The sequence below is a fragment of the Streptopelia decaocto genome, assembly GCF_964273445.1.
Source record: "Streptopelia decaocto genome assembly, chromosome: 25".
In the NCBI taxonomy this organism is placed as follows: domain Eukaryota; kingdom Metazoa; phylum Chordata; class Aves; order Columbiformes; family Columbidae; genus Streptopelia; species Streptopelia decaocto.
The window spans coordinates 590856-612386 of record NC_138680.1 but is presented as its reverse complement, the minus strand read 5'-3'; the positions used below and the strand labels follow the sequence as shown (position 1 = coordinate 612386).

The 21531-nt window shown below is 62.1% G+C and overlaps 3 protein-coding genes across 4 annotated transcripts in view; 1 reads left to right on the top strand and 2 right to left on the bottom strand.

Annotated features, from left to right (window-relative positions):
- POLD2 (DNA polymerase delta 2, accessory subunit) overlaps positions 1-21531 on the bottom strand; it is a 60437-nt gene that overhangs the window by 9311 nt on the left and 29595 nt on the right. The gene's annotated exons all lie outside the window — the stretch shown is intronic.
- GCK (glucokinase) lies at positions 351-9865 on the bottom strand (the record flags this gene model as incomplete). The annotated part of the gene is made up of 10 exons (XM_082072700.1): positions 351-495; positions 2512-2745; positions 4170-4325; positions 4553-4736; positions 5297-5396; positions 5652-5747; positions 5835-5954; positions 6142-6296; positions 6401-6563; positions 9821-9865. The coding sequence occupies 10 exons, from the start codon at positions 9863-9865 to the stop codon at positions 351-353; spliced, it is 1398 nt and encodes a 465-aa protein (XP_081928826.1).
- YKT6 (YKT6 v-SNARE homolog) lies at positions 11283-21012 on the top strand. Of its 2 annotated transcripts, XM_082072669.1 has the most exons (8): positions 11283-11407; positions 14826-14947; positions 17248-17330; positions 18508-18608; positions 19205-19309; positions 19416-19481; positions 20132-20233; positions 20549-21011. In XM_082072669.1, exons 2-8 carry the CDS (start codon positions 14844-14846, stop codon positions 20582-20584), a joined length of 597 nt encoding a protein of 198 aa, XP_081928795.1. In that variant the 5' UTR covers positions 11283-11407; positions 14826-14843; the 3' UTR covers positions 20585-21011. The 2 variants fall into 2 exon arrangements, with proteins under 2 accessions (XP_081928795.1, XP_081928796.1); XM_082072670.1 differs by lacking the exon at positions 11283-11407 and having other exon boundaries at positions 14859-14947; positions 17178-17330; positions 20549-21012.

Genomic DNA, 21531 nt, shown 5'->3' with positions numbered 1-21531 from the left:
GGGATACAAGCTGGAAGGGATCCCTGAAAATTGGGGACACCCCAAGTCCCCCCAACCAGCCCCTCATCTCTCACCAACCCCCCTGGGGGGGGTCTCACCCCAGTGAAAGGGCTGAAGGGGGGACGTGGGGACCGGGCGGGGATACAGGGGACCAGGGGGAGGTGACACACATGGGGTGGGTAACAAGGAGCTCTGGTGGCCCCGGCAAAGTCCACGCAAACCCCGGTTTATTGGGGGGGGGCGGGAGCCGCCTGCGCCGGCGGCAAATCCCGCGTGTGTCTGCGCTGTGAGCGGGGCCGGCGGCCGCCCCCCCTGCCGTCCTCCTCCTCGTCTTCCTCCTCTCCTCCTCCTCACTGCCCCATCATGCAGGCCATCTTGCAGGCGACGGCGGAGATGAGGGCGGCCCCGCGCCCGCTGCCTTCCTCCGACTGGATGAAGGTGATGTCGCAGCCGGGCGTCAGCTGCCGCACCGCGGCGTGGAAGCGGTCCTTGAAACTGGGGGGACACGGCGGAAACGTGGGTCACGGACCGGGGTTGAGGCGGGGGGAGGAGGGGGTGGTGGCGGGATGAAGGGGTGAAGGAGGAGGAGGAAGGGGATACGGGAGGAGGATGAGGATGGTGGGAGAAGGAAGGGGACAATGGCAGGAGAAGAGGAGGATGCAGGAGGAGGAGGAAGGGGACAAAGCAGGGGGAAGAGGATGGTGGCGGGAGGAAGAGGATGGTGGCGGGAGGAAGGAGATGGCAGCAGGAAGAAGAGGACGGTGTTGGGAGGAAGGGGATAGTGGTAGGAGAAAGAGGGTGCAGGAAGATGAGCAAAAGAATGGTGGCAGGAGGAAAAGGATGGTGACAGGAGGAAGAGGACGGTGGCGGGAGGAAGGAGTTGGCAGCCGGAAGAAGAGGACGGTGTTGAGAGGAAGGGGATGGTGGTGGAAGGACGGGGATGGTGGTGGGAGGAAGAGGATGCAGGAAGAGGAGGAAAAGAATGGTGGCAGGAGGAAAAGGATGGTGACAGGAGGAAGAGGACGGTGCTGGGAGGAAGGAGATGGCAGCAGGAAGAAGAGCATGGTGGTGGAAGGACGGGGATGGTGGTGGGAGGAAGAGGATGCAGGAGTAGGAGGAAGAGAATGTGGCAGGAGGAAGGGGATGGTGACAGGAGGAAGAGGACGGTGGTGGAATGGTGGGGATGGTGGGCAGGAGGAAGAGGATGCAGGAGGAGGAGGAAGGGGATGGTAGCAGAAGGAAGGGGATGGGGGGAAGGAAGAGGATGGTGGTGGAAGGAAGAGGATGGTGGTGAGAGGAAGGAGATGGAGGTGGGAGGAAGGAGATGGCAGCAGGAAGAAGAGGACGGTGCTGGGAGGAAGGGATGGTGGTGGAAGGACGGGGATGGTGGTGGGAGGAAGAGGATGCAGGAAGAGGAGGAAGAGAATGTGGCAGAAGGAAGGGGATGGTGACAGGAGGAAGAGGATGGTGGTGGAATGGTGGGGATGGTGGGCAGGAGGAAGAGGATGCAGGAGGAGGAGGAAGGGGACAAAGCGGGGGGAAGAGGATGGTGGCAGGAGGAAGAGGACGGTGGCGGGAGGAAGAGGACGGTGGCGGGAGGAAGGGGATGGCAGCAGGAAGAAGAGGACGGTGTTGGGAGGAAGGGACTGTGGTGGAAGGATGGGGATGGTGGTGGGGGGAAGAGGATGCAGGAAGAGGAGGAAAAGAATGGTGGCAGGAGGAAGGGGATGGTGGTGGAATAATGGGGATGGTGATGGGAGGAAGAGGATGCAGGAGGAGGAGGAAGGGGATGGGTGGGAAGGAAGAGGATGGTGGTGAGAGGAAGGAGACGGAGGTGGGAGGAAGGAGATGGCAGCAAGAAAAGAGGACGGTGCTGGGAAGAAGGGGAGAGTGGTGGAAGGACGGGGATGGTGGTGGGAGGAAGAGGATGCAGGAAGAGGAGGAAAAGGATGGTGGTAGGAGGAAGAGGATGGTGGTGGAAGCACGGGGATGGTGGTGAGAGGAAGGAGGCGGTGGTGAGAGGAAGAGGACAATGGCGAGAGGAAGTGGATGCAGGAGGAGGAAGGGGATCGTGGTGGGAGGAAGGGGACAGGGGCAGGAGCAAAAGGACAGTGGTGGGAGAGGAAGGGGACAGTGGTGAGAGGATGAAGATGGTGGTGATGGGATGGGGGACCCCAATATGGGACAGTCAGAGCCAGTTGGTGTGAGGTGACAGGACATGGGGACACCAATATGGGACACTACTGTGGGGTGATGGGACAAGAGACCCCATTATGGGACACTAGTGTGGGGTGACAGGAGAGGGGACCCCAACATGGGACACTAGTGTGAGGTGAGAGGATGGGGGACCTGAACAGGGGACAGTCAAAGCTGCTTGGTGTGAGGTGACAGTGGCAGGAGGAAGGGGATGCAGGAGGAGGAGGAGGGGGACAGTGGTGGCAGGAAGGGGATGGGGGCGGGAGGAAGAGGACAGTGAGAAGGTGTCGGGAGGAAGGCTCGGGGGCTCCTCACCTGGGGTGCAGCTTGTAGACGGAGCCGTCGATGCCCACGGTGATCTTGAGCGTGTCCTGGCTGCGGCTCTCGCGCATGCGGTTGATGACGCCGGCCAGCCCGGCCGAGCACATCTGGGCCGCGCGCGTGGACACGCTCTCGCACACCATGCGCACGATGTCACAGTCCGTCCCCGACGGCAGCAGCTCGAACCCCGTCAGGATGTTGTAGATCTGCTTGCGGTCACCTGAGTCGCTGGGACGGGGACAGAGGGACACGTTGGACAGGGGATGGGGAGGCATGGGGGACATCGTGTGGGGCAGTTGGGGAGGGTGACAACACAGGGGACCCCAATATGGGACAGTCAGAGCTGGTTGGTGTGAGGTGACAGGACACAGGGACACCAATATGGGTCACTAGTGTGGGGTGAGGGGACAAGAGACCCCAATATGGGGCTGGTGGGGGATGTTGGGACACAGGGACTGTGATTTTGGACACGCTGTTTTGGGGTGACAGGACATGAGGACCCCAATATTGGTCACTAGTATGGGGTGATGGGATGGGGGACCCCAATATGGGACAGTCAGAGGTGGTTGGTGTGAGGTGACAGGACACAGGGACACCAATATGGGTCACTAGTGTGGGGTGACGGGACAAGAGACCCCAATATGGGTCACTAGTGTGGGCTGAGGGGACAAGAGACACCAATATGGGGCTGGTGGGGGATGTTGGGACACAGGGACCGTGATTTTGGACACGCTGTTTTGGGGTGACAGGACATGAGGACCCCAATATTGGTCACTAATGTAGGGTGACAGGACAAGGGACCCCAATATGGGTCACTAGTATGGGGTGATGGGATGGGGGACCCCAATATGGGACAGTCAGAGCCGGTTGGTGTGAGGTGACAGGACATGGGGACACCAATATGGGACACTACTGTGGGGTGAGGGGACAAGGGACCCCAATATGGGTCACTAGTGTGGGGTGATGGGATGGGGGACCCCAATATGGGACAGTCAGAGGTGGTTGGTGTGAGGTGACAGGACACAGGGACACCAATATGGGTCACTAGTGTGGGGTGAGGGGACAAGAGACCCCAATATGGGTCACTAGTGTGGGGTGAGGGATCAAGAGACCCCATTATGGGACACTAGTATGGGGTGACAGGAGAGGGGACCCCAACATGGGACACTAGTGTGAGGTGAGAGGATGGGGGACCTGAACAGGGGACAGTCAAAGCTGCTTGGTGTGAGGTGACAGGACATGGGGACACCAATATGGGTCACTAGTGTGGGGTGATGGGACAGGGGACCCCATTATGGGACACTAATGTGGGTGATGGGAGAGGGGACCCCAGTATGGGACACTAGTGTGAGGTGACAGGACAGGGGACCCCAATATGAGACACTAGTGTGGGGTGATGGGACAGGGGACCCCAACGCGGCACAGTTGTAGAGGCTTAGTGGGGGGTGACAAGGGACCCCAACACGGGCCACTAACGTGGGGTGACAGGACAGCGACCGCAATACAACACAATCAGAGCTGGTTGGCCTGAGGTGGCGGCACAGGGGACCCCCTGTGTGGTCCACCCCGTTGTGGGGTGACCACAGGGAGCCCCCCCGTGCTGCAGCACTTTGGGGGTGCCACCCCCACGGGGTGACCCCCTGTCCCCCCACCTCTCAATCTGGGACACGAATCGTGTCTCGAAGCTCCCGCGGGTCTTGAGCTTCTCGGAGGCCGCCCCGTTAAACAGCAGGTTCTCGTCCACCAGCCGCAGCAGCACCAGCCGCACGATCTCCCCCATGTACTTCCCCCCGATGATCTTCTCGTACCTGGGGACATGGGGACACTAGTGAGGGGGCGGCCACAATGCGTGACACCCCCTCTTCCCTTCCCCCCTCTTTGTGCGTGCAGCCGGGGAGCAGCTTTGGGGGTCCCTGCCGTGAGTCGCTCCTGCCTCAACTGCGCCCAGCGTGGCTTGGGCGGGCGGGGGGGACACGGGAGGGGACAAAGCGGGGGGGGACACCCCCAGAGGGACTGGATCTGTCCTAGTCCTTACAGTTGCTGACCGGGGTTAAGCGAGGTCTCGTCCACCACGCGGTCGTACTCCAGCAGGAACTCGTCCAGCTCCCCCGAGGCGCCGAACGCCCCCCACTCGGTGTTGACGCACATGCGGCCCTCGTCGCCTTCCACCAGCTCCACGTTCTGCATCTCCTCCATGTAGCAGGCGTTGCAGCCCGTCCCTGCCCGCGGGGACCGGGGATGGCACCGGGGGGTGGCCGGAGAGGGGACCGCGCTGACCCCCAGTGCCCACCGCCCATCCGAGCCGTGTGTCCCCATCCCCATGGGGACCGGGATGCTCAGCTCTCCCCACAGCCGCGTGTCCCCAGTGGGTGTTGGGGATGGTCACCATGGCGTCCCAGGGGCTCTGTGGCCCTGTGGGTGACAGCGTGGGGCTTGGGGGTGGCAGGGGTTGCTCCTGGAGGGTGACAAAGGAGCCTGGGGGTTCAAAACTGTCCCCACCTCCCTGGTACCACCTTTTGTGGTTCCCCAGCCACAGTGAAGCCACCAGAGGGACAACGTCCCTTGGGGACAGACCTGTTATGGGGACAGACGCATTACGGTGACCACCATGGGTGCCACCAGCATCCCAACCCCAGGAGACATCCTCATGGTGCTGCTGCCACCCCCCTGTCGTCGCTGTGTCCCCCCACAAAGGCAGCGGGGGGAGCAGGAGCAGGGCCATGGGGACAGTCCCCCCGCGTCGCCCCGTGCGTGTCCCTGCGGGAAGGGGACATCTTACCCACAATCATCCCAACCTCGCACCGGGGATCTTCGTAGTAGCAGGAGATCATCGTGGCCACCGTGTCGTTCACCATCGCCACCACGTCCATCTCGAAGTCCTGGCGAGGGGACAAGGGACCGTCAGGCTGTCACCGGGGGGGTCCAGGCTGGGGGGTCCCGAGGGTGAAGACGCAGACATGTATAATGCACACACGTATCACATATATATCACACATGTATCACACACACGTGTGCACACGCATGGAATGACCCCTCCTGGGGACACGCAGGGCATCGTGTGCCTGTCATGGCGACACGCGGCAGCGTCGGGGTGTCTCCCCACCCCGGTACTGGCAAAATACGGCTCGTCTCACCCCTCGGCGTTTGATGGCGTCTCTCAGGAGCCCCACCACATTGTTCCCTTCCGCGCCGGAGGCCTTGAAGCCCTTGGTCCAATTCAGGAGGATGCCCTGGGGTGAGAGGACAAGAAAAATGGGGCTGGGGGTGCAGCCCCATGGGGACCCCTGAGTCCTTGTGCCACCCGGCCACCCCCTCACCTTGTCGATGTCCTCGTGCCGCACGGGGAAGGAGAAGGTGAAGCCCAGGGGCAGCTTTTTGTGCTTCATTTGGTGCTTGTCCAGGAAATCGGAGATGCACTCGGAGATGTAGTCGAAAAGCTGCAGGGGATGTCACCCACCCACGGCGGGTCACCGTCCCCGTCACGGGTCCCCGCCACCCCCTGGCCCCTGCCATCCCATGGATGGGTCCCCACGGTGTCCCCACCAAAGAACAGCACCGTGTGCCACCGCGCGGTGACGGGGACCACGCAGGAGGGGACAGGGTGGCTCCGTGTCCCCCGCTCACCATCTCGGCCGTGCCCGTCATGGCGTCCTCGGGGATGGAGTACATCTGGTGCTTCGTCTTCACCTTCCACTGCCCTTCCTCCCCCTCGCCCACCTTCACCAGCATCACGCGGAAATTGGTGCCGCCCAGGTCCAGCGAGAGGAAATCTCCCACCTCTGCAGCGCCGGGGAGGGGACACACGGGGTGGCAACCTCAGGGGGGGTCTCAGTGAGGTCCAGGGAGGAGGTGACATGCAAAGGAGCGGGGGTGACACCCGTACCTGAGCCCTCGGGCGTGGAGCGGACGTACGTGGGCAGCATTTTGACGGAAGCTTCTTGGTGCGTCGCCAGCTTGAGCCCTCGGTCCATCTCCTTCTGCATGCGGTGCATCACCTTCTTCAGGTCCTCCTCCCGCAGCCGGAACTCGGCCAGGATCTGCTCCACCTGCGCCGGGACAGACGGCACAGCCTGGGCACGGGGACTGTGCCGCGCGGGGTGGCCCAGCCACCATCAATCATCCACATTTGCTGCTTCTGGCCGTGGTTTTGCCCATTGGCACATGGACACCATAGAATCGCAGAATTGTTTTGGTTGGAAAAGCCCCTTGAGCGCATGGAGTCCACCCATAACCCACCCCCAGCACTGCCCCGTGTCCTGAGAACCTCATGTCCGTCTGTCCAGCCCTCCAGGGATGGTGACTCCAGCACTGCCCTGGGCAGCCTGTTCCAATGCCCACAGCCCTTTGGGGAAGAAATTGTTCCCCACATCCAACCTCAGCCTCCCCTGGCACAACTTTTTCATTTGCTGCCTTATGTCTTTTAGTCCTAGGGAGCTATTCCTCCAACTTTTTTATAATTCTCTTTTTAGGATAAATAGTAATGCTTATTTTGTCACGGTTTTAAGGAATTATGAGCTGCTGTTTTCACAAAAGTTGTAATTCCAGCCTCGCCTTGTCCCGTCTCGCTGCTCTCTGGCCGCCATTCGAGTGGATGTCCTGGAAAGGCGAATTCTGGCCCCAAATCCTCGCTCATGAGACGCTCGTGGTCAGCAAAGGGTTCACAGAATCACAGAATCCCAGAATGTCAGGGGTTGAAGGGCCCTGGAAAGCTCATCCAGTGCAATCCCCCATGGAGCAGGAACACCCAGATGAGGTTACACAGGAAGGTGTCCAGGGGGTTGGAATGTCTGCACAGAAGGAGACTCCACAACCCCCTGGGCAGCCTGGGCCAATGTCTGCCACCCTCACCAGGAACAAGTTTCTTCTCAAATTTAAGTGGAACCTCCTGTGTTCCAGTTTGAACCCATTACCCCTTGTCCTATCACTGGTTGTCACCGAGAAGAGCCTGGCTCCATCCTCCTGACACTCCCCCTTTAGATATCTGTAAACATGAATGAGTCCCCCCTCAGTCTCCTCTTGTCCAGCTCCAGAGCCCCAGCTCCCTCAGCCTTTCCTCACCCGGGAGATGCTCCACTCCCTCCAGCATCTTTGTTGCCCTGCGCTGGACTCTCTGCAGCAGTTCCCTGTCCTGCTGGAACTGAGGGGCCACAACTGGACACAAGATTCCAGGTGTGGTCTCCCCAGGGCAGAGCAGAGGGGCAGGAGAACCTCTCTGACCTACTGACCACCCCCTTCTAACCCACCCCAGGTCCCATTGGCTTCCTGGCCACAAGGGCCCAGTGCTGGCTCATGGTCACCCTGCTGTCCCCAGGACCCCCAGGTCCCTTTCCCCTACACTGCTCTCTAATAGGTCATTCTCCAACTTAGACTGGAACCTGGGGTTGTTCCTGCCCAGATTCAAGACTCTACACTTGCCCTTGTTCTATTTCATTTCATTTTTCCCTGTTCCCCACACCGTCGCCTTCAGCTGCTTCATCTTCCCCCGGCTCGGCTTTGACCCCAGTGCCGCTCCAGGCCCGGTGACCTGGGATGTCCTGGTCACTTTGAACCTGGCGCCGTTCTGCAGGACTCGGGCTGGTGACGTGGGACATCCCGTCCTGCCGCATCCCGGGGTGACACCGGCGATGCCATTTCAGAGCCCAGTCGAGGCCGTGGGATCCCTCCATGTCTGTGACGAGGACCCTTCTCCCCGCATCCCCCTGGGAGCCTCAAAAATCACTTTCCACCCATTGAATTCACCACAAACGGCCGGCGGGGAGGACATGGCGGGTGTTAGCGGGAAGCGCCGCCGGGAAGGCGCAGGCCCCGCTCCAGGTGAGCGCCGGCCCGCAGCACCGTGTTTACCCTTCACGTCGCAATCCCGGCACGGCCGCCATTAACCACCGCGCGGAGCCGGGGATTAGCGGGGTCATTAGTCACCGGGATCTGCTCCCGCCTGCGCTGTCGCCGGCACACGGATGTTTTCCTCCCGGCTGCCGCTGTTTCCCGGGGTGTTTCGGGGCGGGGGGTCCGTAAAAGGCTTCGGAGGATCCCGACACAGGGCTCGGCCGAACCCGCGGCCGCTCACCATGATCGCTCCGGTGCATCTTGATAAATCCCCCGAGCGCCGTCCCTCGGCCTCCTCCTGCCCCAAAGCTCCTGCCCCATGCCCATGGGGCTCAGCCAGCACCGCAGTCGGGGGGACCCGGCACCCTCCAGGGGCTCTGTTAACCCCGAGCCCCCCGAGGTGCCGCAGGATGAGACGTCGCTGTGCCGGGGGTGACACCGGCCCATGGCAGCACCACGGTGGGTTTGCTGTGACCCTCAGGGGGTCCAGCTGGAAAAATCCCTGCAGGAAAAGCAGGTACTCGACCCTCATGCCGGAGCCGGCGGTCGCAGGCGTTCGCTGCTCCATCACACAGAACCGTCCCGGTGTGCAAAGGCCAATCTGTCACAGTGCAGGGTCCCTGTCCCTGGGGCCGGCACCAAGGGTGGCAGCGGAGGGTCCGTGTTTGATTTCTCCGAGGTTTTGCTCCATCTCAGGCACCGTGGGCTCCGACTCGTCCCCTCTCCCTCCTCCAGAATGGCGCGTCTGGCTCTTCCCGGCTGGATTCGGTGCTTCCCACACGGGCAACACCGGCACTCGGCATCCTGAGGAAACCGCTTGCTCCAACACATCCGCGGTGGCCAGTGATGCCTGGCGCTGCCGGCCACAAGCTTCTACCGCCGTGTCCCCTCAGTGTCCCCTTGGACGTCCGTGTCCCCTCGGTGTCCCCTCGGGCATCCATGTCCCCGGCGGCAGCACCATGCATCCCGGAGCGGAGACGGGAGCAGCCGCGCCAACGCCAGGCTTGGCTGCGGATGAGCCGGGTCCTGCTGGTGACTCGGTGACAGCGGTGACAGCCAGCCCAAGGAGGTGACAGGGCCTGTCTCGCCCCAGGGCCAGCGACCAAGGGCTGGCAGCAAGATGCTGATGGCGGCAGGATCGTCCCAGCCCAGCACCGCGGTCACAACAACACCCCCGGCTGCGTCCCCAGCCCTCGGTGGCCCTGGGGACCCTGTGACATGGCAGAAGGCAGAGCCCCGGCTCACAGCGCCGTGTCCCCTCCCCAGGGGTGGCCTTGGGGACCCCCGGGGGCCATCGGGGCTGGCTCTGTGCCGCACGGCCTTGTCCCCAGAGCCGGTGTCCCCAGTGGGGACCTTGCCCAGTGGCAGATGCCGTGGGGACACCTGGCAGCCTGGGGGGGCTCCCACTGGGTGTCCCCAACCCCGTGTCCTCCCCACCCCCCCAGGATCCCCCCGGGTCCCCCCCGGATCTCCTCACCTTCTCCCTCCTGCCGCTCTCCATCCTGGCGCGCTGATCCAGCATGGGGACAGCCGTGGGGACCGGGTTTGTCCCCCTCCAAAAAGAAAACACCCCGCACCCCCCCGCTGCCGCGGGTCCCCGTCCCCGCTCGTCCCCCCGGCGCCCGGTTGCTCCGTCCCTCGCTCCGCGTCAGCTCATCCGAGGGGGGGTCCCCGGTGTCCCTGTCCCCACCGCCGCACCCTCACGCGGAGGGACACGGAGCGGGGCCTGGCGCCCCGGCCCCCTCCCCCCACATTTTGGGGGTGCTGTCCTTTGCGTCGGCGGGGAACACAGGTGACGCCGTCCCCTGTCAATGGATGTGGTGGTTGTCACCGTGACGAGGGGGCCCGGTGGGGACGTCCCGGTGCGGTGAGCAGGCTCGGCGGGACCCCTCCCCGCCGGGGGCCGCTGGCCCCGTCACACGAAGCACCACGCCCCGGGCCACCCGTGTCCCCGCTCGGGTTGTCATATCAACGGCTCGGTGTCTTGGTGGCGGTGACAAGCACTCCAGCGCTCCCATGGTGACCAGGCAGCCGGTGGCTTGGTGACAAAGGTTCTGGGGGTGACTGGGAAGTGCTCCCTGTCCCCAGGATGGGAAACGCTCCGGTGACACCGGGATGGGTGGCGGGGGACGCTGGGGACACCAGGTAGCCGCTGGTTTTGGGGGATGGGGACGTGGCATCCCCCTCATGACCCCCAATTGGGGACATCAGCCAAGTGTTGGTGGCACCTGGGGTATGGGGTCCCTGTGGGGACGGGGACACTCTCGTCACCCCAAAACCTCCTGGTGTCCCTCCATGGCGGTGTCCCCTCAGACAAGGGGGTGTCCCCTGGGTGGGTGCTGGGGGGGCTGGCAGCCCCATGGGGGACCCAGGGGGCTCTGGGGGGGCACAGGTCACCTTGTCCCCACCCTGTGCTGGGGGACACCCATGGGCCTGGGGGGGGGCTCAGGTATCCCTGCCCCCGCCATGGGCGCCCACCCCTATGGAGGGGCCCCCACCCCACTGGGGGGTCCCGAACTCTCAGGGGTGCAGCTGCCCCGCAGACAGACCCCCCATAGAGGGACCCCCCCATAGAAAGACCCCCCACCCCATGCAGACAGGGCAGCCTCATAGAGGGACCCCCAGCCCCACAGAAGGACCCCCTATAGAAGGACCCACCAATGAGGGACCCCCAATAGAACAGCCCTCCCCCCCCAGAATGTCCCCCCCAAAACTGATGGGCTCCCCCCCCTGCGCAAAGCACGCCGGGATACAGCGCCTCCCCACCGAACTCCCGCGACAGAAGCCGCGCCCCCATGACGTCAGAGCGGCGCTGATTGGTCAGTAAGCTCGGGGGCGGGACGCGAAAGGCGGTAGGCGAGGCCGCAAGGATAGTCTGGCGCTTATTGGTCAAGGGGCTCGGGGGGGCGGGACAAATTCGGCGCGTGCGCAGAGCGGGAGAGGCGCCGTGGCAATTGCCCGGGGTCGGTGTCACTTCCGGTCGGTGCGGTGCTGTTTCCGGGTCGGGCTCTGTCCGCCCCGCCCCGCCGGCGCCGCCTCCGCTCGGGCAGTTCCGGAGCCGCCGGTACCGGGACGGGCCGCTCTGACCACCGGGGGGGGAGAACTGGGCTGGACTGGGCTTTACTGGGCTGGACTGGGCTTTACTGGGCTGGACTGGGCTTTACTGGGCTGGACTGGGTTTTACTGGGCTGGACTGGGCCGTACTGGGGTGGGGGGCTGGGTTGTACCGGGCTGTACTGGGTTTTACTGGGCTGTACTGGGCTGTACTGGGGTAGGTGGGTTATACTGGGAGGGGCTGGGTTATACTGGGATGGGTGGGCTGTACTGGGTTTTACTGGGCTGGACTGGGCCGGACTGGGCTGGACTGGGTTATACTGGGTTGTACTGGAGTGTACCGGGCTGTACTGGGTTTTACTGGGCTGTACTGGGGTAGGTGGGTTATACTGGGAGGGGCTGGGTTATACTGGCGTGGAGGCCTGGGATGGGTGGGCTGGACTGGGTTTTACTGGGCTGGACTGGGTTTTACTGAGCTGGACTGGGCTGGACTAGGGTAGGTGGGTTATACTGGGAGGGGCTGGGTTATACTGGCGTGGTTGCCTGGGCTGGGTGGGCTGGACTGGGTTTTACTGGGCTGGACTGGGTTTTACTGGGCTGGACTGGGCCATACCGGGGTGGGGGGCTGGGTTGTACCAGGTTGTACTGGAGTGTACCAGGCTGTACTGGGTTTTACTGAGGTGTACTGGGGTAGGTGGGTTATACTGGGAGGGGTGGGCTGGACTGGGTTTTACTGGGCTGGACTGGGTTTTACTGGGCTGGACTGGGTTGGACTGGGCTGGACTGGGGTAGGTGGGTTGTACTGGGCGGGGACTGGGTTATACTGGTCCCGGTTAGCTGCGTTATACTGGGTGCGGGGGCTGGGTTAGATGGGTTATACTGGGAAGGAGGGACTGGGTTATACTGGGGCAGGCTGGGTTAAACTGGGAACAGACTGGGTTATACTGGGCCACATTAGGTGGGTTACACTGGGGGGGGCTGGTTTATACTGGGTAGAGGGGCTGTCTTTACTGGGTTATACTGGGAGTGGGGGCCTGGGTTATACTGGGGCAGGCAGGGTTGTACAGGGGTCTACTGGGATGTACTGGGGTTGGGGGCGTGGCCAGCTGGGTTGTACTGGGGGGGGCTGGGTTGTACTGGGAGTGAGGGGCTGGGTTATACTGGGGGGGTGGGTTATACTGGGGGGGGAATGCTGGGTTATACTGGGGGGGTGGGTTATACTGGGGGAATGCTGGTTTATACTGGGGGGTGGGTTATACTGGGGGGGATGCTGGGTTATACTGGGGGGGTGGGTTATACTGGGGGGATGCTGGTTTATACTGAGGGGGTGGGTTATACTGGGGGAATGCTGGTTTATACTGAGGGGGTGGGTTATACTGGGGGAATGCTGGTTTATACTGGGGGGGGTGGGTTATACTGGGGGGGTGGGTTATACTGGGGGGGTGGGTTATACTGGGGGGGTGGGTTATACTGGGGGGGGGATGCTGGTTTATACTGGGGGGATGCTGGTTTATACTGGGGGGTGGGTTATACTGGGGGAATGCTGGTTTATACTGGGGGGGTGGGTTATACTGGGGGGGTGGGTTATACTGGGGGGTGGATGCTGGTTTATACTGGGGGGATGCTGGTTTATACTGGGGGGATGCCGGTTTATACTGGGGGGGTGGGTTATACTGGGGGGGTGGGTTATACTGGGGGGGTGGGTTATACTGGGGGGGGGATGCTGGTTTATACTGGGGGGATGCTGGTTTATACTGGGGGGATGCTGGTTTATACTGGGGGGATGCCGGTTTATACTGGGGGGGTGGGTTATACTGGGGGGGATGCTGGTTTATACTGGGGGGGTGGTTTATACTGGGGGGGATGCTGGTTTATACTGGGGGGGTGGGTTATACTGGGGGGGGAATGCTGGTTTATACTGGGGGTGGGTTATACTGGGTGGGGAATGCTGGTTTATACTGGGGGGGTGGGTTATACTGGGGGGGTGGGTTATACTGGGGGGGAAATGCTGGTTTATACTGGGGGGGTGGGTTATACTGGGGGGGAAATGCTGGTTTATACTGGGGGGGTGGGTTATACTGGGGGGGATGCTGGTTTATACTGGGGGGGTGGGTTATACTGGGGGGGAATGCTGGTTTATACTGGGGGGTGGGTTATACTGGGGGGGGAATGCTGGTTTATACTGGGGGGGTGGGTTATACTGGGGGGGATGCTGGTTTATACTGGGGGGGTGGGTTATACTGGGGGGGATGCTGGTTTATACTGGGGGGTGGGTTATACTGGGGGAATGCTGGTTTATACTGGGGGGGTGGGTTATACTGGGGGGGTGGGTTATACTGGGGGAATGCTGGTTTATACTGAGGGGGTGGGTTATACTGGGGGAATGCTGGTTTATACTGGGGGGGTGGGTTATACTGGGGGGGTGGGTTATACTGGGGGGATGCTGGTTTATACTGAGGGGGTGGGTTATACTGGGGGAATGCTGGTTTATACTGGGGGGGTGGGTTATACTGGGGGGGTGGGTTATACTGGGGGGGTGGGTTATACTGGGGGGGATGCTGGTTTATACTGGGGGGGTGGTTTATACTGGGGGGGATGCTGGTTTATACTGGGGGGGTGGGTTATACTGAGGGAGATGCTGGTTTATACTGGGGGGGGAATGCTGGTTTATACTGGGGGGGAATGCTGGTTTATACTGGGGGGGGAATGCTGGTTTATACTGGGGGGGGAATGCTGGTTTATACTGGGGGGGGAATGCTGGTTTATACTGGGGGGGATGCTGGTTTATACTGGGGGGGATGCTGGTTTATACTGGGGGGGGAATGCTGGTTTATACTGGGGGGGGAATGCTGGTTTATACTGGGGGGGATGCTGGTTTATACTGGGGGGGATGCTGGTTTATACTGGGGGGGATGCTGGTTTATACTGGGGGGGTGGTTTATACTGGGGGGGATGCTGGTTTATACTGGGGGGGTGGGTTATACTGGGGGGGGAATGCTGGTTTATACTGGGGGTGGGTTATACTTGGGGGGGAATGCTGGTTTATACTGGGGGGGTGGGTTATACTGGGGGGAATGCTGGTTTATACTGGGGGGGTGGGTTATACTGGGGGGGATGCTGGTTTATACTGGGGGGGATGGTGGGTTATACGGGGGGGCTGGATTAGACTGGGGGCTCTTAGGTTATACTGGGGGATTCTGGGTTATACTGGGGGGGACTGGGCTAGTTCAGGTGTGGGGGGATTAGCCCAAGGTGGGGTTTATTTCTGGGGTCAGGGTGAGGTTGGGGGCCAGGGGGGGCCCCGTGGGGTCAGTGGGCGGCACAGGGTCCTGGGTGCTGCGTTTGGGTGAGACGGGGGGGGACACCCAGGCAGAGGGGGGGTCGTGGGGGGTCCCCACCTCACCCCACCCCCGTCTCGTGCCCCCCAGCCCCGCGGAGCCGCCGGGATGCGGCTCTACAGCCTGAGCCTCCTCTACAAAGGGGACCCCAAAGTGCATTTGCTCAAAGCCGCCTACGACGTCTCCACCTTCAGCTTCTTCCAGAGGGCCAGGTGGGTGCCAGCCCCCCCCGCGGGGGGAAACGTCCCTTGGGTGCCACAGGGCACGGGCAGGACTTTGGGGACAGGCAGAAGCAGCTTTTTGTTGGGGGTTCCCTCCCGTTGTGCTCTGGGGACACGGTGACAGCGGGGAGAGTGATGGACCCACAGAGACGCTCCCAGTGCTGTCAAACCCCCTTGGAGGGTTTTTTCAGCCTCGGTAATGAAGCGAAACCTCGTTTTCCAGCAGCTTTGAATTCGGTAAATCCTCCACGGGTAAAATCGGGGTGCGGGGAAACGTCGGGCGGCTCTTTCCCCGCGGCGAGTGCCAGAACCCGGAGTCACGGCGGCTCCTGGGTGCGCGAGGCGAGTGGGAGGAGGTTTGGCCTCGCGTCAGACTCACCAAACCTGCCCGGCGCCTCCTGGCACCTCCAGTTAAGCCTTTGCTTTCATCTTAAACTCGGCCCGGGCGCAAAACCTCCGCTCGGGTCGTCCTGACGGCGTCAGGTGAGGCGGTTCAGCCCCAAACTGCTCCAGGCTCCCCGGTGTCCCCTCCTGACCCGCACCCGCGGGGAGCTCCCAAAATCCTCCCAAAATCGTCAAATCAAGCGAAACGACTCGTTTCCCAGCCCGTGGCTTTACAAAATCCTCACCAAAAAGGATTCGAGTTTTCCACCTTCTATCCTTGCCAAGATTTTTCTGGAGCTTGCAACACGTTTGCTTCTGCAATTCCAGCGCTAAGGGGAAAATACCGATTTAAAATTGTTGATTGAAAATTGCACAGTAACCTCTCAGCAACCCAAATCGCTTCATGGTTGCGGCTCTCGCTTTCCCAAATCCTGCGAGAATTCCTGGCGTGGTTTTGCTGCCGGAGGAGCCGCTTCCTCGGTAGCACTTTATCTATTTTCAAAAAGTCTTTTGTTGGCTTTTGGGGCCAGCGATGGCTTTTTTTGATGTGTCGGTGTTGCGGCTTTTTGGTGTTTAATCCTCATCCTGAGCCGGTTCCCCTCCTGGCTGCGATACTTAAGGTGGGATTAATTTAAGGCTGGCTTAAAATCCTGCATGGATCCGGTGAAGTGCTGGAATTTTGGTGCTTTGCAGGGCTGTGTCCCCTTGTCAAGCTGTGTCCCGTCTCAGGGCCGTGTCCCCTCACAGACTCAGGGTCACCATTGCAGGGCTGTGTCCTCTCGCAGGGCTGTGCCCCCCAGCAGACTCGGGGTCCCCCCACAGAGCCATGTCCCCTCTCAGAGCTGTGTCCCCCTGCAGAGCGGTGTCCCCTCCACAGACTTGGGGTCCCCCTTGCCAGGATGTGTCCCCTTGTCAAGCTGTGTCCCCATCTCAGGGCCGTGTCCCCTCACAGACTCTGGGTCCCCCATCGCAGGGTCATGTCCCCCCAGCAGACTCGGGGTGTCCCCTCTTGGAACCATGTCCCCCTGCAGAGCGGTGTCCCCTCCACAGACTTGGGGTCCCCTTTGCCAGGCTGTGTCCCCTCACAGATGAGCCATGTCCCCATCTCAGGGCCATGTCCCCTCACAGACTCTGGGTCCCCCATCGCAGGGTCACATCCCCCCAGCAGATTCAGGGTCCCCCCACAGAGCCGTGTCCCCTCTTGGAACCATGTCCCCCTGCAGAGCGGTGTCCCCTCCACAGACTTGGGGTCCCCCTTGCCAATCTGTTTCCCCACACAGATGAGCCACAGGGCCATGTCCCCTTGCCAGGCTGTGTCCCCATCTCAGGGCCATGTCCCCTCACAGACTCAGGGTCCCCATTGCAGGGCTGTGTCCTCTCACTGGGCTGTGTCCCCCAGCAGACTCGGGGTCCCCCCACAGAGCCGGGTCCCCTCTCAGAGCTGTGTCCCCCTGCAGAGTGGTGTCCCCTCCACAGACTTGGGGTCCCCCTTGTCAAGCCGTGTCCCCATCTCGGCCGTGTCCCCTCACAGACTCTGGGTCCCCCATCGCAGGGTCATGTCCCCCCAGCAGACTCGGGGTGTCCCCTCTTGGAACCATGTCCCCCTGCAGAGCGGTGTCCCCTCCACAGACCTGGAGTCCCCCTTGCCAGGATGTGTCCCCTTGTCAAGCTGTGTCCCCATCTCAGGGCCATGTCCCCTCACAGACTCTGGGTCCCCCATCGCAGGGTCACGTCCCCCCAGCAGATTCAGGGTCCCCCCACAGAGCTGTGCCCCCTCTTGGAACCATGTCCCCCTGCAAAGCTGTGTCCCCTCCACACACTTGGGGTCCCTCTGCAGCCTTGTGGTCCCCCTGGCTGAGCCGTGTCCCCTGGGTGTCCCCGCGGGTGACACTGCCGTGTGTTCGCAGCGTGCAGGAGTTCATGACGTTCACCAGCCAGCTGATCGTGGAGCGCTCGCAGCCGGGCAGCAGAGCCTCCGTCAAGGAGCAAGGTGAGGGGACAGCGCGGGGACATCGGGCACGGCCGCGTGTCCTTCGCTCCGTGTCCCTTTGTCACCAAAAACGAGACCTGAACACCTTGTCCTGGCAAGTGACACCGAGGGCGGGAGCCACTGAGCAGGATGAGAGCCCGTGAAGAACAGGGACATCCCTGACCCCCGCCTGCCACCCTCAGGCTTTGTCACCCTCTGTGTCACCCCGAGCTGCCCCTCTACTTGTCCCCATGATATCGCAGCCACCCTCCCCTGTCCCCCAAACTCTCCCGGGCAGCTCGGGGCTCTGTCCCCAAATCTTCGCTCTGTCCCCAGCCCCCCTGTCCCCACGTGTCCCCCGCACCCCCAGACACGCAGTGTCACCCCGGCGTGGCCACCGCAGCCTCGTTAGAGCCGCCCCAGCCTGTTGGCACTCGGTATTTGTTAAAACCGGGCTCAGCGCTTTCCCCTCGGGGGTTTTATGGTTTAACTCCGCTGTGCTGGACAATCAGCGGCGTGTCCTGCGTCCCGGGCCGGGCTGCGGTGACCTGTCCCGGCACCATTCGCGGGGATTTGGGGGTTCATTTTGATATTGGCCTGATGTTTGGGGATCATTTTGGGCCTAGTTTTGATTTTGGAACTGATTTTAGGCCTGGTTTTGATTTTGGAACTGATTTTAGGCCTGGTTTTGATTTTGAGGCCAATTTGGGGTTTTTTGAGGCCTGATTTTGGGGCTGATTTTGGGGCCAATTTCAGACCTGACTTTGACTGTGAGACCAATTTTGGGGCCGATATTAGTTTTCTGGGCCTGGTTTGGGGCCTGACTTTAATTTTTGGGACAGGCTGTGGGCCTGATTTTGATTTTGGAGCTGATTTTCTGCCTGATCTTGCTTTTGGGGGTGATTTTGGTTTTTTATGGGGGCTGACTTGGGGCCCGATTCTGACTTGGGGCCCGATTCTGACTTGGGGCTTGATTTTGGGGCTGATTCTGGAGCCAGTTTTGGGCCTGATTTTGATAGCAGGGCTGATTTCTGGGCTGATTTTGCTCCTTAAGCTCTTCCCCTAATGAAATGGCCTGAAACGCTGTTGCTGGGTGAAACGTCCCCGGGCGGTTCGGGGATCCGGGAAGATCTGTGGGGTGGTGGGTGCTGGGGGCTCCAGACCCTCCCGTGGTTTGTGACATGAATCCTCTACCCAGAGTATCTCTGCCACGTCTACGTCCGCACCGACGGGCTGGCCGGGGTGGTGATCGCCGACACCGAGTACCCGCAGCGGGTTTGCTTCACCTTGCTGGACAAGGTGAGCGGGGGCGGCCGCTGTCGTGACGTGGAAACACGGGCCCTGTTGTGACATGACGGAGCTTGAGGTGCCGGAGCACAAGTGTGATGGAGCGGCTGAGGGAGCTGGGGGTTCAGCTGGAGAACAGGAGCTGAGGGGAGACCTTCTGATCTCTGAACTGCCTGAAAGGAGCTTGGAGCCAGGGGGGTCGGGCTCTGCTCCCCAGGAACAAGCGCCAGGAGCAGAGGAAACGGCCTCAAGTTGCGCCAGGGGAGGTTGAGGTTGGATGTGGGGAACAATTTCTTCCCCAAAGGGCTGTGGGCATTGGAACAGGCTGCCCAGGGCAGTGCTGGAGTCACCATCCCTGGAGGGCTGGACAGACGGACACGAGGTTCTCAGGACATGGGGCAGCGCCGGGGGTGGGTTATGGGTGGACTCGGTGATCTCGAGGGGCTTTTCCACCCAAAACGATTCTGCGATTCTATGATTTTTTGATTCCTGCTCGATCCAGGGATATCAAGGCTGAGAAACAAGGAGAAAAATCCCCTTTTCTATGAGGGAAGCCCCGTGGCCGCGCAGGCGGAGCCGCCGGTCACCGCTGTCCCCTCTGCCCGCAGGTGCTGGACGAGTTCTCCCGCACGGTCAGCAGGACCGAGTGGCCCTCGGGGTCCCCGGCCACTATCACCTACACGGCCCTGGACGGGTACCTCAGCAAATACCAGGTACAGACCCCCGGGACCCCCGCAGGGGTGGAGGTGGGAGCTGGGTGACACCCCAGGGGACAGGGCTGTCCCCATGGTGGTGCCGACACCGTTGTGTCTCTCCAAGAACCCTCGTGATGCCGACCCGATGACCCGAGTGCAGGCGGAGCTGGATGAGACCAAAATCATCCTGGTGAGGACGAGGAGGATGTGGGGACCGAGTGGCACGTTGGGGGGGTGGGGATGTTCTTTTGGGGGGGCTGGGTCCCCCAGGTGCTGTGTCCCTCCTGCCATCTCCATCCCCAGGGACATTCCTGATGCTGTAGGACCTTCCGCTCCCTCCCTGTCCCTTCTGGGGGACACTGACCCCTCTGCTCCCTTCAAACTGTGTCACCCCCCCCTGCGCGGTGTCACCCCCCCCTGCGCGGTGTCACCCCCCCCTGCGCGGTGTCACCCCCCCCTGCGCGGTGTCACCCCCCCCGCGCAGCATCACCTCTCTGCGCGGTGTCACCCCCCCCTGCGCGGTGTCACCCCCCCCTGCGCGGTGTCACCCCCCCCTGCGCGGTGTCACCCCCCCCGCGCAGCATCACCTCTCTGCGTGGTGTCACCCCCCCCGCGCGGTGTCACCTCTCTGCGCGGTGTCACCTCCTCGTGCTCTGTCACCTCTTCACTCACCTGCTTCGAATGCCCCACGTGTCACCGTCACCTCTTCCCCCCCGGCTGCTGCCACTGTCACCGGAGCTGGGGTGGCTGTGGGGACACAATGGCACCTCCACCTTCCAGGGGGACCCGGGAGGGGGCAGCACAGGGCGGGTCAGTGCCCATTTATTGATTTTTGGGCAGCACAACACGATGGAGTCGCTGCTGGAGCGGGGGGAGAAGCTGGACGACCTGGTTTCCAAATCCGAGGTGCTGGGGGCACAGTCCAAAGCCTTCTACAAAACCGTGAGTGTCCCTTGTCACCCGGGCTGGGGGACACCCTGTCCTGAGGAGCACGGGGGAACCCCTGGGGTACAGGATCCTGTGGCTCTGGATGGGGGGGTGACCCAAACCCCACTGCGGGTGGGGGGTGACACTGGGTGACAGCGATTGTGGCTGGGGGGGGCACCAGCCCTCAGGACGGGGACACGGGGTCTTTGCCTTCGTGGTGGGACCGTCCTGGTGTCCTCTGTGGGGACAAGGACCCTGGGGACCCCGGGGGGGCTCCAGTCCCCTGGGGTGGCCACAGCCAATGTGACACGTTTTTATTGTCCCTCCCAGGCCCGAAAGCAGAATTCCTGCTGTGCCATCATGTGACGTGCAGCCGGGGGGCTCCTGCTCCGGACCCCCCCCCAGCGCCCCCCCCCGGACCCCACCCGGGGCAGAAGCGACCCCCCCAGGGGAGGTTCCCTGGGCTCGGCGTCCTCAGCCCCACCGGATTATGTGACTTTTTGTCATGGGGGGGCTGCCAGCAGCAGTCGGGCCCCCCCAAGGTGGGGGGAGCTCCGGAGCCCCCCCCGCCCTCATGGTTTGGAGCAGGGGTGCCGGTTGTGCCTGCCCCCCCGCCCTTGAACTTGTAATGGCTGCTGCGGCCCTTGGGGGGGCCCTAAGAGGAGCCGGGGGGGTCACCGGTGTATTTGTGTCCTAAGAGTGAGCCCGGGGGGGGTGGGATGGGGGGGGAAGATGCTTTTCCCAATTGCGGGGGGGTCCCTGGGCAGCTCTTCCCAGTGCTGAACTGGGTGCTGTGGATCCAGTACTGGGGGGGGCAGGAAGGGGGGGCCCTTCTCTTGCTTTGGGGGTGGAATGGGGGGGGGGCTCATTCAGCCCATGGCCCCTTGTCCCCTTGGCTGGTTTGGGGGGGTCTGTCCCCCGTTTTGGGGACGTCCCTGAGCCCCCCCCATGGTGATGGGAAGTGTGGGGCGGGGCTGGAAACTGGTGTGGGAGCAGGGCTGGCGGGGGGGGGGGGGCCATGGAGCCCCCCCCATGTTCCCATCACCCCGGGCTGGGGGGCTCAGCCCCCGCTGCCTCTTTCTCCTGGGGGGGCCAAAGCTTTCGCTCGAGGTTGTAGCGCGATTGGTGTCGCCCGTCGTGGCGGGGGGGGGGATAAAGTTTTTTGGTGGTTGTAGCTGGTTCTGACTCTTTCCGTGCCTTCCTGGGCGGGGGGGGGGGGAATCTCACCATTTGGGGGGGGGGGGGGGCAATTATATTTTTGCTCATTTAATTTTTTTCCATAATTTATTTGTAGTTTTCCCGAGACAAAAACG